Consider the following 16553-nt stretch of genomic DNA (forward strand, 5'->3'; position numbering starts at 1 on the left):
GGACACAAGCAAGAAATGTCATAGAATAACCTTGGGCACATGTGTGCAGAATTTCACTTGGGAAATAAGTCTCTGTTTTTTTCCTAACTATATAACCATTAAGCTCTCAAATAGAATAAAAATAGATAAGAATCTGCTGGTATAATCTGAAAAAGCTGCTCATATATGCTAATAATTACTTAGTGCATCATCTAGGTGGGAGTTGTTAGAACATACCTTCAGCTACTTACATCCAGCTTCTCATTGTAATTGGGTTTAATCGGTACTTGTTTCTTCCATGTAATGCATGTTTGCCTTTGTTGTAAATTGTGCAAGTAGAAAATGACTAAAGAGCAATTTAACTTCATGAACTAGTTTGATCTTAAATCAATTTCATTCTCAGGAAGAAAGAGAATAGATTGGTTAGTATGGAAGTAGAAAATCTTTAGTACCTATTTATTTCAGGAGCTATAAACATGTTGACAATGGACAAAAGCATAGAAGGCAGAGCACTCTGAAGTAGCAGTGAGGTAAGCCAGTAATTGCAAATGATGCAGCGTGGCATCATGCAGATGTATGCACTTGCATAAGCTCCACAGGGCACGCTCATGCACAGCTTGACACAGCTTGATGCAAAGGTCAGTGCACTGTTTCTGCCTCAGCTGTGATCTGTTCAGGTGTCCTTGCATCAACACCACTAGCATAATCACAGTTGTGTGTAGGAGTAGAATATGCTTTTCCACAACCCTGCAATAAAAATAATCAGAGGTCCAAACTCTAGGAAAATAGCTGGATAAAAACAGGGAAAAATAAAATATTATCCATTATATGTATTTGTGTCTTTAAATGTAATGTATTTTTCTATTTTAATAATTCAATGAGGGAAGCTTACATAGTTCTCAACAGGAGGCCAGATTCAGTATTTATTTAAAACAACTACTCCTAATTACTGATACCATAATTAAAAATAAACTTTGCTAGGTGTCCCTGTTCCCATATTAGATTGCTAAATGAATATTTGCCCTGACTCATTAATATTTGAGAGAGGACATTCTACTCAGGAAGCAACACCTTTTAATTTCCTGTAATTTTAAAGGTATGTCTGCATGAGTTTGGACAACTTTCAGCCTCAGTAGCCAACATGGGACACAACCAGGATGCAGTTACAAGTAGCTGTACTTGACTCAGAACTGTCATTTTTTTCTTGATTTGTCATAGGAAAAATTTCAGTCTCCTACAGATTGCTATAATATTTATGATGTCCATGAAGCATTACAATATTGCTTAAATGAAGGACAGTTGTAATCTTATCATTATCTAGAAGTTACCTTTTAAACCATCATGAGCATCAATTTAAAAATATAAGCACAGTAAGATTTGAAATACACTTGTATTCATTTGTTAACCATTGAGGTTTTTAGATTAATCAGCAGACAAATGTATTCCATAATTATTAAACCTATGAACAGATGGCCATTGACAGTGTTAGTGAGGCTTGTCATTTCCTAGAAACAAATGCTGGCATATCCTGCACATTTGCTGGACATGCCCCAAAATCTGAGTAAAGGCTCTTAAAATAATTGGTGTAAAATTCATGTTCAAAACATTAACATATAGAACTCTCATCTTCCTTTTCAGTGGTACATTAATTTGATCTGTACTTTTGCTTTTCCAGACCCACACCAGTAATCCGATGGATTAAAGAAGGTGGTGAACTGCCAGCCAACAGAACATTTTTTGAAAATTTTAAGAAAACCCTCAAGATTATAGATGTTTCTGAAGCTGACTCTGGGAACTACAAATGCATAGCAAGAAATATATTAGGTTCTACTCATCATGTCATTTCAGTTACTGTGAAAGGTAATACTAAAATAATCATTAATTTAATATTGACTGTGTCCAGAAAGTAAGACAAGTATGCTTACCAGGATAATAAATTGTAACTGAAAGGATGAATGATAATATTAAAAAATAACCGGGGATCACTAAACCAACTTAATTCTGCCATCATACAGACAGACATGACTATCTCTAACTTCTGTTTCTCTTTTTATTATGTTGGTTTGTCAAGTAACAAGCTAAATTGAGATTTTATTGTAGCAACAGTAAAATAATTTCTTAGCTTGCACCTGTAATACATTTATTTTAGATCTTTGGTTAATTGTCATTAGACTGTGTCTTTCCCTTGTTCTTTGTCTTCCTCCCCATCCCTTGTCTTCACCTCCTCTTTATTTTCTGCCTTTTCTGCTCTCCATTCATATAGCCCAGTTTTTTTCTCTTCCCTGTTCTTCTATTCATCTTATGCTCTTTTTTCTCCCTTAATGAACATTTCTGTTTTTCTGTTTCCTGACTCTTTTACCCGTACTGTTGTCTTGCTAGTTTTAAAAACACTTTCAAAGTGTTTGTCCAAATAGAAACTGAGAATATTTTGAATATCATGAAACAAACAAAAAAAGGGATGACAGCTAATTAGTCATTTAAATAATCAAGTGTAGTGCTCCCTTTGCATACTAAAAACCTATTTATATTACTGTAGTCCAGTATCGCTTTATGATCATATTCAACCTTCTTTTCAAGAGTTTTCTGTTTGCTTCTATCCATCAATCCAAAATCTGAAGTTTAATTGCAAAATGTGACAACATATGCTATTTGTGGTTATTTATTGAAAATAAATAAAAAAAAGATGGTGACATAGATGAAGATCTTTTGGTAAGAACAGTATTCTGTCAATTTCAATCTCTATGCATTTTCAACTGTCTTAAAATTTCAAAGTTAAAAGCTATCCCCCATTCAATGCAGGAGGCAGCCAATAGCTCAGTTTAGCCAAAGTGTAATTTACCAGTTAATCATTGAATATAATGTATACAAAAATAAAATTTGACCACACAACTGTATGTCTATACCTATACATACCTTGTTTGAATTATTTTATGGTTACCATGACTGTGCCTCTTGATTTTCTGTAATCATGGTAATTTTGGAAAATGATTGCTGTGTTTCTCTTTCTAACCCCAGCTGCTCCATACTGGATAACAGCACCCAGAAACTTGGTCTTATCTCCTGGAGAAGATGGGACATTGATCTGCAGAGCTAATGGCAACCCAAAACCTAGCATAAGCTGGTTAGCAAATGGTGTTCCCATAGCAAGTAAGATTTTTAATTACTTCACAGGATGATGAATAAGGAAATAGGAGCAATATCATTTTAAAAGATATATATATATATAAATGAAGAACATGCATTTGTATAGGTTTTGACTGACAGGTTATAATAAATTATAAAATGGGTGGTAAAAATACAGTGGTTACTCAAGATGGAACAACAAAATGTGCCTTTAAAGTTCTTGAGAGCACATTTGTGCTATTTGTGAACGTATATCTGGTTATCCTGTCTGGTGCTTTCCTGGTAGCATCCTTACAGAGGCAGAGCCATAGCAACAAAGCTGTGCCGTACCCTTCTGAGGGATATTACTGAGGTATAATTTCTGCCATTGTGTTGCTGTGGCAGTCGTGTTTGCTGGATCTCTCATTTGCTGCCCCAGAGCAGTACTAGTTTTTTCTAAGAATTGAAAAGGTGACACAAAAGGTCAAGTCGTCACTTCTGTGGATGTTCAGAGCACTTTTGCAGGATACGCAGCTTAGAGGATGTTGGAGCCTTCCAGGCTTCAGCACTAAAAAGCAGCAGCAAAGCTGACTTGGTGCGTCAGCAACTGCCTGGAAAACAGCTTGTACCAAGTAGGTGTCAAAGAAAAGGAACCCCTGAGGCAGTGAAACAGCTGTTTGTCTGCGTATGGGTAAGAAAAGCAACCCAGAACTGGTGGTATGAAAAGCTACCCAGAGCCATTGACTGAGTCACTGAATTGTTGCAGTGCTTTGACTGGGAATGCTGTATGACAGACACAAGATAGCTGCTGTATAAAGCACAGGTTTGCTTGTGTAGAACTTGCTGGAGAATGCTGCAGCGTGTTGTTGGTTGTTTTTGCACTCAGCATGGACTCTACATCACATCACACCTGGTTCTTCTACATTTATCCTTCCCCTTTCATGAGACAACACCATAAAAACAATCAGCCTTATTGCCTTGTGAGAGATAATGTATTTTAAAATATAGGTCTGTTCTGGCCTGTGGAATGTATTGACTAATTTTCGGGAATTTCAGGAGACGTTTAAGTATGTTAATCAAAGTAAGTGTCACAGGGTTTGGGACATGGAGGAGAAATCTCTACAGTTTGAATCTAGGAAATAACAACAGGCAAACAAGAACCTTCATTAGATACATGCAAAACATTTGGGATACAAGAGATCTGAAACTGAACTGGAGGGGGAAAATGTGCAATTTTGGGGGTAATTTAAGGGTAAAGTATTTACAGAAAGCACTCTATAGAAGTTCTTCTAATTTTCCACATACAAGCCAGCAGAGTATACTCTGTATCTACACTTTTATTTATTTTTTTAACCAAAAGGGTGAAGTAAGGGAAAGTATTGAAACAAAAATATCTAGCAAAGAACCTGTTCCAGGAATCCTAATTAAAAATAAATTGAGATCTTTAGCCTGAGACAGAAAACAAGAAGTTTACATTGGTTAAGTTATGTAAGCTGACATTAAGCACCATTTCAGAGAGGTGTTTGTCACCTCACCAAAAAGTAGTAAGTATTCAAGAAAAACAGAAAAATAACAATGTAATTTTGTATTGTATATGCTGTATGTACATATATCATGAGGTCTGCTTTATGCTTGAAGCTTTATACCTATCCTGTAGTTACCTTTCTGGCTTTTAGGATGTCTCAACATGCTTACTATTCTTTATATAGTTGCCTTTAGTCTTGTTTTTCATTTTGTTTTGTTGAGATGTTTTTCTTCCTATTCTGATAGTTTTGCAGATGGTTATGAGATCCACCTTTGCCTTGCACTGCTTCTTTGTCAGAACTGTAGGACTGGCTATTCAAATGACAAACAACTACATTTTCAAGTAAAGTAACTATGTGTTCTGCATTTTTGCAGGATAGCAGTAAAACATTAAGAAATATAAAATTTGTAGAGGCAGATGCAGGATACCACCAAACTTCCCAAATATAAGGGCAGCATACATTGCCTGGATGGCCCTGAGTAATTAGTAGTCTACAGAGTCTTATTGAAGGGAACTCAGAAAAAAATTAAATGGCTTTAACAAAATTACCCACTCAAAGTCAGTAGAAGGAAAAAAAAAAAAAAGAAGACTAAAGAACACAGCAAATAATAACTGGGTAGCTCAGTTTTATGTTAAAGGCCACTTTCACTGCTGAGAAAGACTGAAGTTTTGCCACCTTAAATATTTAAGTGCAAGTTCACTGAATGCTCGAGTACACTGAAACTGTCTGGGGAATCCAAGAAAGAAAATCATGACGATCACAAAAAGTGCAGTTCTTAAGATTCTTGTGATTTTCTATTATTCTGAGTTACCAAAAACTGGTCTGGAAACTACCAAGTACAGTTTGCTCTTTTGTTCACTTACTACAAAATGACAGAATTGAGCCCCTCTTCTTCCAGCTGAATGATTAGTAAATCACTGTAAAAGGAAACCAAAGCAGCTGTTTCAGCTCCAGGGCAGTGCTGAGAGAGCTACACCCATGGCAGGATTTCAAAGAAAAAGAGCTACATTTGAATTTCAAAGCCCTGCTGTCATCATATATCCCACAATGTGCCTCCTGTGGCCCTGTAATCTGTTTGCAATACTTTAATTTTCTATTGGAAACCACAACTGGGAGATGCTTAATTCTTCCGGTTTTGTTTTTCCATAATAGAGTCAGACAAGGAAGGGGGAATGTTGAAGAACCATCCAGCCCTATCTCAGGCAAAGGGTGAGGCTTAAATAATGGAAAGGGAAAGATGAAGATCAGCTTCATATCAAAATAATAATAATAATAATAAAGATTAATGCATGTTAAGCACATATAAAAAAAAAGTGCAGTGGTATAAATTTTGTTCTAGATCATATTATCCAGCGTAAAGTGATACTTTTAAAGGAAGATTTTAAGTTTCTTTGAAATCTTTTCATTCATTTTCTTCAACAATAATGCTTTGAAGAAAAACTTGCTTCCAGTTTAAAGCAAGCTGTTTCAGGCATGCTGGAGAGATAAGGAGCGAACCTTGCAGTGTTTACTCACAGGAGTAATTTGAACCTACATGCACAGTCCCATTGAGGTCAATTAGAATTACTTTTGCAAGTAGCAATTGAAAGTTCAGGCCATGATTCTGCCTTGCCTTGCGCTTCAATTAACGCTCAAGGTCTGCATTATTTATACTGCTGCATAATCTGTTGTGTTTTGCTGCTCAGATATTCAGCATGGTTTTACAAAAGGGAAACCATGCATAAAGTATCTCAACTTCTAAAAAAGTAACAACCCGGATTAATTGGGAAGGGGAAGCACTTTCATAATTGGGCTTCAGAAAGGCATTGCAAATACTGCACAAAAGACTAATTTATTGGTTCAGTAGTTCATAGTTCATGATGAGCTATTAAATATTAAATACACACACTTAAATTTAGACAAAGTAGTGCACTGAAAGGCGCTGTTTATCTTCTTTCAACACGTGCTTCATTTGTTTGTATTACATCTCACATTGAATCTCAGTTTTTAGTTAGTCTCCACTATTAATCACATTGAAGTTAAGGGAGAAACATTAGCCCTTAGATTTCCTGCATGAAAGACCTCGATAATCCCCAGCTCACAGATTTGTCGTCCGTCGTGTTCTCTGTGAGCATACACACAAGCTGTTCATCATGGCCATGGGAGGGTGGGATGAAATCTGCCAGGTCTCTGGCGCCCTGAGGAGCTGAGCCTCGCAGGGGAGGGAAGTGCCAGGGCAGGCAGGCATCCACCGCTTCTGCTGTCATGATGCTGGAATTGTGCATCTGGCCTAGGAGCTGTGGCAGACAGGAGAACCTCTGATAATCAGATTTATTTATTCTGTGCAAGATAGCCAAAGGACAGTTGTGGCTAGCCTGCCATCCCTTTGGAGTTAACAGTACTACCAAAATAAAAACATCTCACCCCAGAACAAGGATTGCAGGGATCACAGGAAAATATTTTTTTCTGAGGAGCAAGTGAGATGTTAGAAAAAGGAAAAGAGCACTTCTTCCACTTGCCATCTCTTCCAGAATTAAGTCTTTGGCAGTTGACTGTAGGGTGTAAAGTCCTCTTTAACATCTTCATCGATGATCTGGACGGGGGAACGAGTGCGCCCTCAGCAAGTTTGCAGACGACACCAAGTTAGGTGCATGCGTCGATCTGCTCGAGGGTAGGAAGGCTCTGCAGGAGGATCTGGAGAGGCTGGACCGATGGGCCGAGGCCAACGGTATGGAGTTCAACAAGGCCAAGTGCCGGGTCCTGCACCTGGGGCCCAACAACCCCAAACAGCGCTACAGGCTGGGAGATGTGTGGTTGGAAAGCTGCCTGGCAGAGAAGGACCTGGGAGTATTGGTTGACAGTCGGCTGAATATGAGCCAGCAATGTGCTCAGGCGGCCAAGAAGGCCAGCAGCATCCTGGCTTGCATAAGAAACAGCATGGCCAGCAGGTCCAGGGAAGTGATTGTCCCCCTGTACTCGGCTCTGGTGAGGCCGCACCTCGAGTACTGTGTTCAGTTTTGGGCCCCTCGCTACAAGAAGGACGTGGAGGTGCTCGAGCGAGTCCAGAGAAGGGCTACGAAGCTGGTGAAGGGTCTGGAGAACAAGTCTTATGAGGAGAGGCTGAGGGAGCTGGGACTGTTTAGCCTGGAGAAGAGGAGGCTCAGGGGCGACCTTATTGCACTCTACAGGTACCTGAAAGGAGGCTGTAGCGAGGTGGGGGTTGGTCTGTTCTCCCACGTGCCTGGTGACAGGACGAGGAGGAATGGGCTAAAGTTGCGCCAGGGGAGGTTTAGGTTGGATATTAGGAAGAACTTCTTTACTGAACGGGTTGTTAGTCACTGGAATAGGCTGCCCAGGGAAGTGGTTGAGTCACCATCCCTGGAGGTCTTTAAAAGACGTTTAGATGTAGAGCTTAGGGATGTGGTTTAGTGGAGGACTTGTTAGCGTTAGGTAGGAGGTTGGACTCGGTGATCTTGGAGGTCTCTTCCAACCTAGACTATTCTGTGATTCTGTGTAGGGTAAGGCAAAGCTGTATTACTCAAGTTTCTTGTTTTCCTTGGTTAGCTTCCGTGTCAGTATGACCTTACAGGTTTTCAAGTCTGTCTCATGACACTGCGCAGTCTTGCTGTTTTACTACCAGCTTGTACTCAGCTCTGAAAGTATCACCAAAGCCTCTGCTGTGTCAGAACCCGCAACCTTTCTGCACATACCCCTGGAACTATATGCATCTGTGCAGAAATACATCTATAGCTCTACGTGACCATGAAAGTTAAGCCAAGTAAGTTAAAATATTGTTTAAAATCCCTTTTTTCTCCGTTCTTTGTCATCTGCCCCATCCCAGGAGAAGAATAAGGGATTCTAGTTGAGTAATATTCTCTAAATGCCTAATGTAGTATTTAGATGGAATGATGAGAGATCGAACAGGTCTGTCCTGCGTAATGTCCCCTTATTTGGGTTCTCAAATGTTATGAGGCTAGTCCGCTGTAGCCAAAAGTATATTAACTGGATGCCCATTCAGAGACCATGTAATTTATAAAAAACTGGGAGGTGCCTGAGTGAGGGACATGGCTTCTTATCAGTACAGCTTGGTGACTACACACTGGAAGTTCCTCCCAGTTTTTTCATTTGGTTGGTTGTTAAGTCCTGGTTCTATGACATTCTCCTGTTGTCAAAGTTAATACATCACAATATGTATTGTCTAACATTTTACAAATAATTCTTCAAAACTGTCATTTCAGTCACTCAGTTGTAGTTAAGATAGACATTCCTCATTTTGAGAACAGTTACTTTATTCATAAATTACTTGTGAACATGACTTTTTGGAGGAATAAGCAGGTAAAGAAAAATGATAGGTTACTTTTAGAAAATTTGCTGTAATACAAGAGATCCTGTGATCCTGTCAGAACCTGAAAGGCATCATTATACAAGGACCATATGTCTAAATTCATATCAGAAAAAAAAAATAGCATTCTCTCTTTGCTTTTTTAATTTTTGTTTGTTTGTTTGTTTGTTTTTCATAATAACAGGGCCTTCAAAGCAATCTCTGAGGTTAGGGTTTTCGAAAATCATGTCTTATGAGCCAGTAGTGTTTTCAGGCCCCATTTACATTCACTATTATTTGTGCATAAACTTGAGGACACAATTATAGTATGAGTAGAACTACAACAACAAATGTTCACTATAATAGTCTAAATCAAATAATTTTCTCAGATTCTCTGAGAAATTAATATTCTGCTACTGATGCAAAATGAAAGGTCAGCTTTAGTAAAGAGATTAAAGTGTGGCTATGAACCATAACACTTAAAGAACAATTTCTGTTCTTACATTGCTATCAATTCGTGCATTTTCTGCATATTTCTCTAGTCTGAAACCATCTTATTCATGAATTAAAAAATAAATAAAAATTGCTATCTGTAAGGTTTTTCATCAATCATATGTAGTGACTGTGTATGCATAGCAGTTATAATTATTTTTATTCATAACTTTGATTTGCTAAAAAAATGCAGGTATCTAAAGATAGTCATGAATATTTCTACTCTTTTCTAAAGAGAAATTCTCTGTTTCTACTGTGTTTTTATGTGACATTTTACTGATCTGGATAAAATTAGCTCTTACACATGCCAAAAGTATATGTGTTCTCACTGATACAGGAAAATCAAGCAAATAAGTTAGTTTCTTTCTTCTCTAGCTTGTTTTCAGCCAGAGGAAATCTCTACTACAACATCTGAAGAAGACATCAACATTTTCATTATAGAATAGAAACAGTTAGTGCATATATCCTGCAAACTAAGGTTGTAATCTACACATGCCTCTGGGAAAAAAAAATATATATTACCTTAGGTTACATCATGCTTCTCAGGCAACAGGAAAAATATTCTTAATTCTGTGCCCTGTGGGACTTAGACTCTGAGTTAGCAGAGCTGAGAACATCTGATGTCAGCTAGATCTCATATGCTGTTGTATTTCAGAATGTGGTACTGGTATAACAAACTCAGATTGCAGGAATTCTCAATTTCACATTAACCTTTTTGTGAACCATAGTAAATTACAGAAGAGCAATCACAAGTATATACCTCCTTCTCAGTGAGCAATGCCTTACTGTCAATCTATGTTTTTAAAATTAAAATATTTCATTTTAAAATCACAGCATCATAGGATTTGATTGGAAGGATCTAGAGGTCATCTAGTCCAACCTGCCTCCTCAAAGAAAGGTGTTATTAGCATCGGGTTGCTCATGGCTGTGTCATAAGCTTTTTTAAGCTTAAAAACAAACAAACAAACAAACAACAAAACAAAACAAAAACCTCCAAGTGATGGATTGTATGTTCCGGTTTTACAAAGAACTTAAAGATTTGAGCTAAAGAATTGTAAAATCAGTAAATACATTTCATGATTTAATAATTTTCTGGAAAAAAAATACATTCTTAGAATTCTTTAGTCTGTATCATTCATTTGGATTGATAATGTTTTATTACAGACTGCGGTTGACAGTTGTTCTAATCTTCATTTGTTTAGCTTCCCGAGAATGCACAAATAAACATTGACCAGTAAGTAGAACTGATCAGGATAATTAAGTGCTTCAATAGAAAAGGGTAAACAAATCTCAACAAAATCTGGAAATTCTCTTCCCATTTTAAGCATAATCGTGCATTTTAATTGCTTCTGTTAAGACAGCACATTTAATTCTGTCTTTTTTTCCAGGAAAGAAAAAAAGAGTGCCATAGTGGTTCTCTAAACATGCTAACAGAAGTAATTGTTCGGGCTGTCAAAAGCTTATGAAACAGAATGAGAATATGGGTTCAGATGAACAGATGTTGTTCAGAGTGCCAATAGCTGGCTGTGACAAACTTATCTCCTAGAGGCTATACCTTGTCTGAACAGAAATAGGCTGTATGTAGCTGTATAGTCAAGAAGCTGTCTTGTTATACAAAGTGATGGAAAAATAATGTAAAAAATGCAATCAGAAAAGATGTAAGCATGTTCATAAGTTGAGACTTGATTTTGCAACTGAATGTTGCTGTTACAGAACACATGCTCAACTCTCCATTACAACAGAACTTTTATAGCAAATCCTCATCGTTCATAATCCCAGTTGTGCACACCCATTCTAAGTATTAAGTAATTCTTTGTTATTTTGCCTGCCAGTGCCAAATTTAGATCCATCAAACATGTCAAAAGCATTTTCTCCTTTTCGCACAGCCATTGTAAGCCATTGTATAAGGTGACCAGAGACCTCGTAAAAGCCAACAAGCACTGTCTGAGTGCAGCAGTAAAGCAGATGGGTGGTGCAGCATCTGATTTTTAGGGTCTGGCCCTGCAAGAGGCAGTGTAGTACGTGGACAAAGACGTGTGGGTTGTGTGGGAGAATGAGGTGTGTCAGAAGACAGTATGTTGAGTAGACGCCAGTCTCAACACGATGCTCTTCAGCATGCAGGTAGCTAGACCAGACAAAAAAAAAAAAAAAAAAAAAAAAAAAAGATACTTCCTTCAGTTTTTGTTCTTGTTTTTATTTTTTTCTCCTAGGACCCACAGCTTTTTTCTTAGAACAGGCACCCCGGTGCTGAAAATGTGGTTCAGGATTCAGAGGGGATGAGTGGAGGGATGCACAGTGCATGGGGCAGAGCAGCTGTGGGCACACCTCTGCCTCCTGGGAGGGTGGTAGCATGGTAGCATGTATTTTCCATTTAACTGTGATGTGTGTGCAGAAACAGACCACTTCTCACAGATGACTGGCCTGCCTGCTGGGCTACTCACCTGCTCTGTCTATTTTCAGCCCATGAATCTTTTAATGAAAATGTCATTCATGTGGGAACATGAAGAAATGTGTAACACAGAACACAATAGGAAGCAAAGCCAAAAAGGAGAAAAATAAGTGCCAGCAATGCAGTAGCCCAGAGAATAGTTAACCATTTACAATTCTTGTTGTACGTTTTTCTTGATTTCAAAAATTTTTAATTTGTTGTATTGATCTTAACTCCACATGATTTCAGATAGGAGCTGAGAACTGTTCTTGAAGTATCTGTTTGGAAATTGATGTAATTACTTTATACACAAAGAGGCCTCAGAGTTCACCCAAGATGGAAATGTCTTTACGCAGGAGGTCAGAACTGTGGTCCCTGTCATATAGTTTCTTCTCTCTTAGAAAATTCAGTAATAGACATTTCACTAGACCTGAGAATATGTAGGAAAAAAAAAATCTCTGTCTTCTGTACAGTTGAGTACTGAGATATTGTCAGAATCAAAAGGTTTTGTCACTTACAGAAAATGTATGTTATTTCAATTGATCTTCTCTATGAATACAAAGAAATTAGAAATAATTTTATATGAAAATGTCTTCCACAAGTATACTTATTTTCTCAAGCTCCAATTTTGATGATGCAACCACACTACGTGTTCATTTATTCATACATGCATTTATTTTTCATATTAATATAACTATAAGCTTATCAATATGTTTAATAATATGTTAATATATTTCTACTTTAATAATTTTGAAATGAAAGTATAATTTGTGCATTTTTATGCAGTGCAGTGTTTCAAGCTGTTATTTTCCATGTTGTATGTCTATAACTTCATCCAGTTGTATGATAACTGACAGCTATTATTCTTCAGCAGTATCTCAGAATTTTATTTTCAGCTACATTCAGAATTATTCTGGGTTGCGGGAGCTGTTTGACAGTTCATGCTACTACAGATTAGTTGAAGAAATGGCACCGTATAATACTTACATCAGGGAAAGAGTGCCACCTACTGAACTTCTAACACAGCTATTGAGAAGACTATTGATTTTGTACAAAAGAATTACTTGTGTTTTACTTTGACATAGTTTGCAACTGACTAAGGCTGATTTTATATTTGGGGAATTATTTCTGTGTATAAAAACTGATTCAACAAGCTGAAACCTTTAAATCATAGAGGCCGTAAAGTTTCAGTGTTATTCTAACAAGTTTCTTTTGATGTTCAGAAGTATTTATTTTTGTAGATATTGTCTGTATTTCTCTGAATCTTATCATGTCAGTATTTTTCATTATTGCCTGCAAAATATGATCTTAACTTCATTTTTTGGGGGCAAAAAAACGACAAAAATCTAACAATTCAAAAACCTTCAAAAATGAGAGAGAACTCAACAATCTTGAATTAAATGTGTGTAGAAATGGATTAACTTTTTAAATCATACTGGAATTCACATTTTACCCAGTCATGCATGAAAGTAGAACAAAGGATGTGGGCTTTCATTTTGTTTCTTCTTTTCAGAAATATGAAACATGTTATGCAATGGCAGTTTAAGAAAATAACTTTTTTTCTTTGTACCAACAGTTGCCCCAGAAGATCCTAGCAGAAAGGTAGATGGTGATACCATTATTTTCTCAGCTGTGCAAGAAAGATCAAGTGCTGTCTATCAGTGCAATGCTTCTAATGAGTATGGATACTTGCTAGCAAATGCATTTGTGAATGTTCTGGGTAAGAAACACATTTTTGTATTTTTCAGTCTTCTGGGTATTTAGTTGTCTCCTGCTACTATACAAGTTGCATGCCCAAGCCTTGGTTGAGGTCTTTAATATGGGGGAATATACATATGTCCTGAGCCTTGTAAAAGCCCAGGGTGTAGATATCTTGGGGTTGTTTTTGTAGAATATTCCTGAATTTCCCTTTCACTGCTCCTAGGTAAGAAGGTTGGTTGTCAAAGCTGAAGGAAACTTGGCAGAAATTTTACCTCTTTTTATTTTTTTTTAATGTAAATCATAACAAACATAAGTGTAACAAATAAGGCAGGAATTAATATTTCTTAAGTTAGTATGTTTCATTGATTGTTGGTGTTTTGGATCAGTTAAATATTTGTTTCATCTGAAAACTGCAGTATAGAACAAATTCTACTTCTGAAGTGATCCTGGATTCAAATAATCCCTGGAAAAGACTCAGCTAAACCCTATCATACAAAAGATAATCTTTAAATTGCTATTGTGAGGGGACATGATTATACATTTGTCTTGAAGGCCTCCAAGGATATGTTTCAAGTTGTGAGATAATTGTGACCTCTCGATCTTCCCACTGAAGTTAACAAAGTTAGCAGCAAAATCCAAGGCAGAATGGCCTCCTGCAAGAGTTGTCAGATCCTTTGATTGAGTGACAGTTGTTTAAAAGACCTCATTTTGAGTCCATGATTCTGTTCAAAAATGGAGGTGTTTCACCAAATAGATCTTAGCTTCTGAAGTTTTTTTCAGAATTATGTAGTTCAGTCTGTTCCCATGATTTTCTCTTCGTGAAGTATGTTCTGATTTAAATTTTCCAAATTAAGTCACTGGCTTTAGTATCCATCCCTGTTACTTGTAAACAGGGAAGAAACATTTTTTCACATGAAAATTCTGCTACATTAATGTTTCCTCAGGCTAATAGTAGTAAAACAAAAGTGGACTTAAGCTGACACCAGAAACCACTTCAGAGAAGGACATTCATGGATACTCTTACCCTGCTAGATGCCTTCATATTTTGTATTTGTATCCTTGTATCTATATCCAAACATCTTTGTCTTTTCAGCTGAGCCACCAAGAATTCTAACTCCTGCTAATAAACTGTATCAAGTCATCTTAGATAGTCCTGCATTAATAGACTGTGCTTATTTTGGTTCACCTAAACCTGAGATTGAATGGTAAGTTATAGTTGTTGTGTTTAAATTACATGAAAAGAAGCAATTGCATCTATGGAAACAAACAGTTGAGACTGTATTTACAATTTAAAAACAGTATATCTTTAAACTTAAGATAATTTCAATATGCTAATACAATATTAATTATACTTGATATAGTAACATTTAAGCTACCCATATAGAATCGAGTTTAAATTTCATTATGTGATGCTGTCATTATGTGATGTATTTGCTCATGTATCAGTCCAAGTTTGTATTCCCTGATAATAAAATATGATAGAATTTAAGTATGATGTTGGATAATAATAACTACCTTTCGTATAAAGGTTTAAGGGAGTGAAAGGCAGCATCTTGCGGGGAAATGAATACGTTTTCCATGATAATGGAACCTTGGAAATTCCAGTGGCTCAGAAGGATAGTACTGGCACATACACATGCGTTGCAAGGAATGAATTAGGAAAGATACAAAATGAAGTACAATTGGAAGTTAAAGGTAAGAAATTAATCACCCTTTCATCACAGATTAATATAGAATTGAAGACTTTCTAAAAATCTAATAGTCATTTTAAATTTCAGACCCAACGATGATAATTAAACAGCCAGAATACAAAGTGATTCAGAGATACGGCCACGTTTCATTTGAGTGTATAATAAAACATGATTCTACCTTAATACCAACAGTTATATGGTTGAAGGACAATGATGAACTGCCAGATGATGAGAGGTATAGACAAACTATTTTGTCTTTATTTTTTATTTTCTCATTTCCTCCGTGTGCTTCTTTTCCTGTTCTTTTGAAAGTCACATAATGATCTATTGACAATTTCCAAACAAGACCGATAAATATCATCACTATCCCATATTTGACGACTAAAAGACTTGTCTAGTGTAGTGAAAATATTAAGATATAATTCAGAATAAAATGAGATGTAAATTATTTTAAATGTGTACATTAATCATGTATATAAATTGTAAGTATAAGATAATAGACATAAGAAACTAAAGGGGTAATAACAAAGGGAAGACAATTTTGCTGTAGATCACAGATAATTAAAAGTAGTTATTAAAAGTAGTTTGAGTATATTTGGAAATAAAAATGCATTAGAAGAATGGGCAGTTACTGTGGGAAGACGGTTAAGAGCAATGTAGAAAAGGCTGACACGGTACCATAGCCTACATTGTTGTCTAGATATTTGCTGAAATACACAAGTATATGGGATTTGACAATATAACAATTTCTTATAACAGTTCCAGTTATTGATTCAGTGGCTGAACCTATTGTATTTACAGGTTTCTAGTTGGTAAAGACAACTTGACCATTATGAATGTAACTGATAAAGATGATGGAACATATACTTGCATAGTTAATACTACTCTGGACAGTGTTTCAGCAAGTGCTGTGCTTACTGTTGTTGGTAAGAATACTCTAAAACTTTATGATAGCAATACTGTGTTTAATTTCTGTTAAGTATAAAAACAGCATTAGATTAAAAATGAAAAGCACAAACATAATTTTGGTTGCTAAGACAGGAAAAAAGGAATTTCACCAAGTTGTGTATGTGTTTCAGGTTTGAAAATATAATAATCTTATCTGAAAGTTTGCCTTTGAATCATCTACTTACAAAAGGGTCCAACAGCTTCAGGACACATGCAGTTTCACGGTATAGGTTTCTATTTGTATCACACCTGAGCTGACACAGTAAATTACATATTGCAGAATATTTGAACGTGTTATTTCAGGAAACTCTTTTGCAGCTGAATTACTCTTCAGAAAGACTGAGCATGCTTGATTGTTTGACTTCTCAGTGACTTTCTTATTAAAT

General features: G+C 36.5%; 1 protein-coding gene across 41 annotated transcripts in view; it reads left to right on the forward strand.

Annotated features, from left to right (window-relative positions):
• Positions 1 to 16553, forward strand: part of NRCAM (neuronal cell adhesion molecule) — a 150464-nt gene that overhangs the window by 94497 nt on the left and 39414 nt on the right. For all 41 annotated transcript variants that reach the window (XM_035325672.1, XM_035325682.1, XM_035325858.1 and 38 more), the window contains 7 exons: positions 1655 to 1839; positions 2995 to 3126; positions 13404 to 13547; positions 14622 to 14733; positions 15057 to 15223; positions 15307 to 15454; positions 16021 to 16145. In XM_035325672.1, the coding sequence (XP_035181563.1) occupies positions 1655 to 1839; positions 2995 to 3126; positions 13404 to 13547; positions 14622 to 14733; positions 15057 to 15223; positions 15307 to 15454; positions 16021 to 16145 (1013 nt within the window). The remainder of the gene's footprint in view (positions 1 to 1654; positions 1840 to 2994; positions 3127 to 13403; positions 13548 to 14621; positions 14734 to 15056; positions 15224 to 15306; positions 15455 to 16020; positions 16146 to 16553) is intronic.

This window comes from Oxyura jamaicensis, chromosome 1 (assembly GCF_011077185.1).
Source record: "Oxyura jamaicensis isolate SHBP4307 breed ruddy duck chromosome 1, BPBGC_Ojam_1.0, whole genome shotgun sequence".
Classification (NCBI taxonomy): domain Eukaryota; kingdom Metazoa; phylum Chordata; class Aves; order Anseriformes; family Anatidae; genus Oxyura; species Oxyura jamaicensis.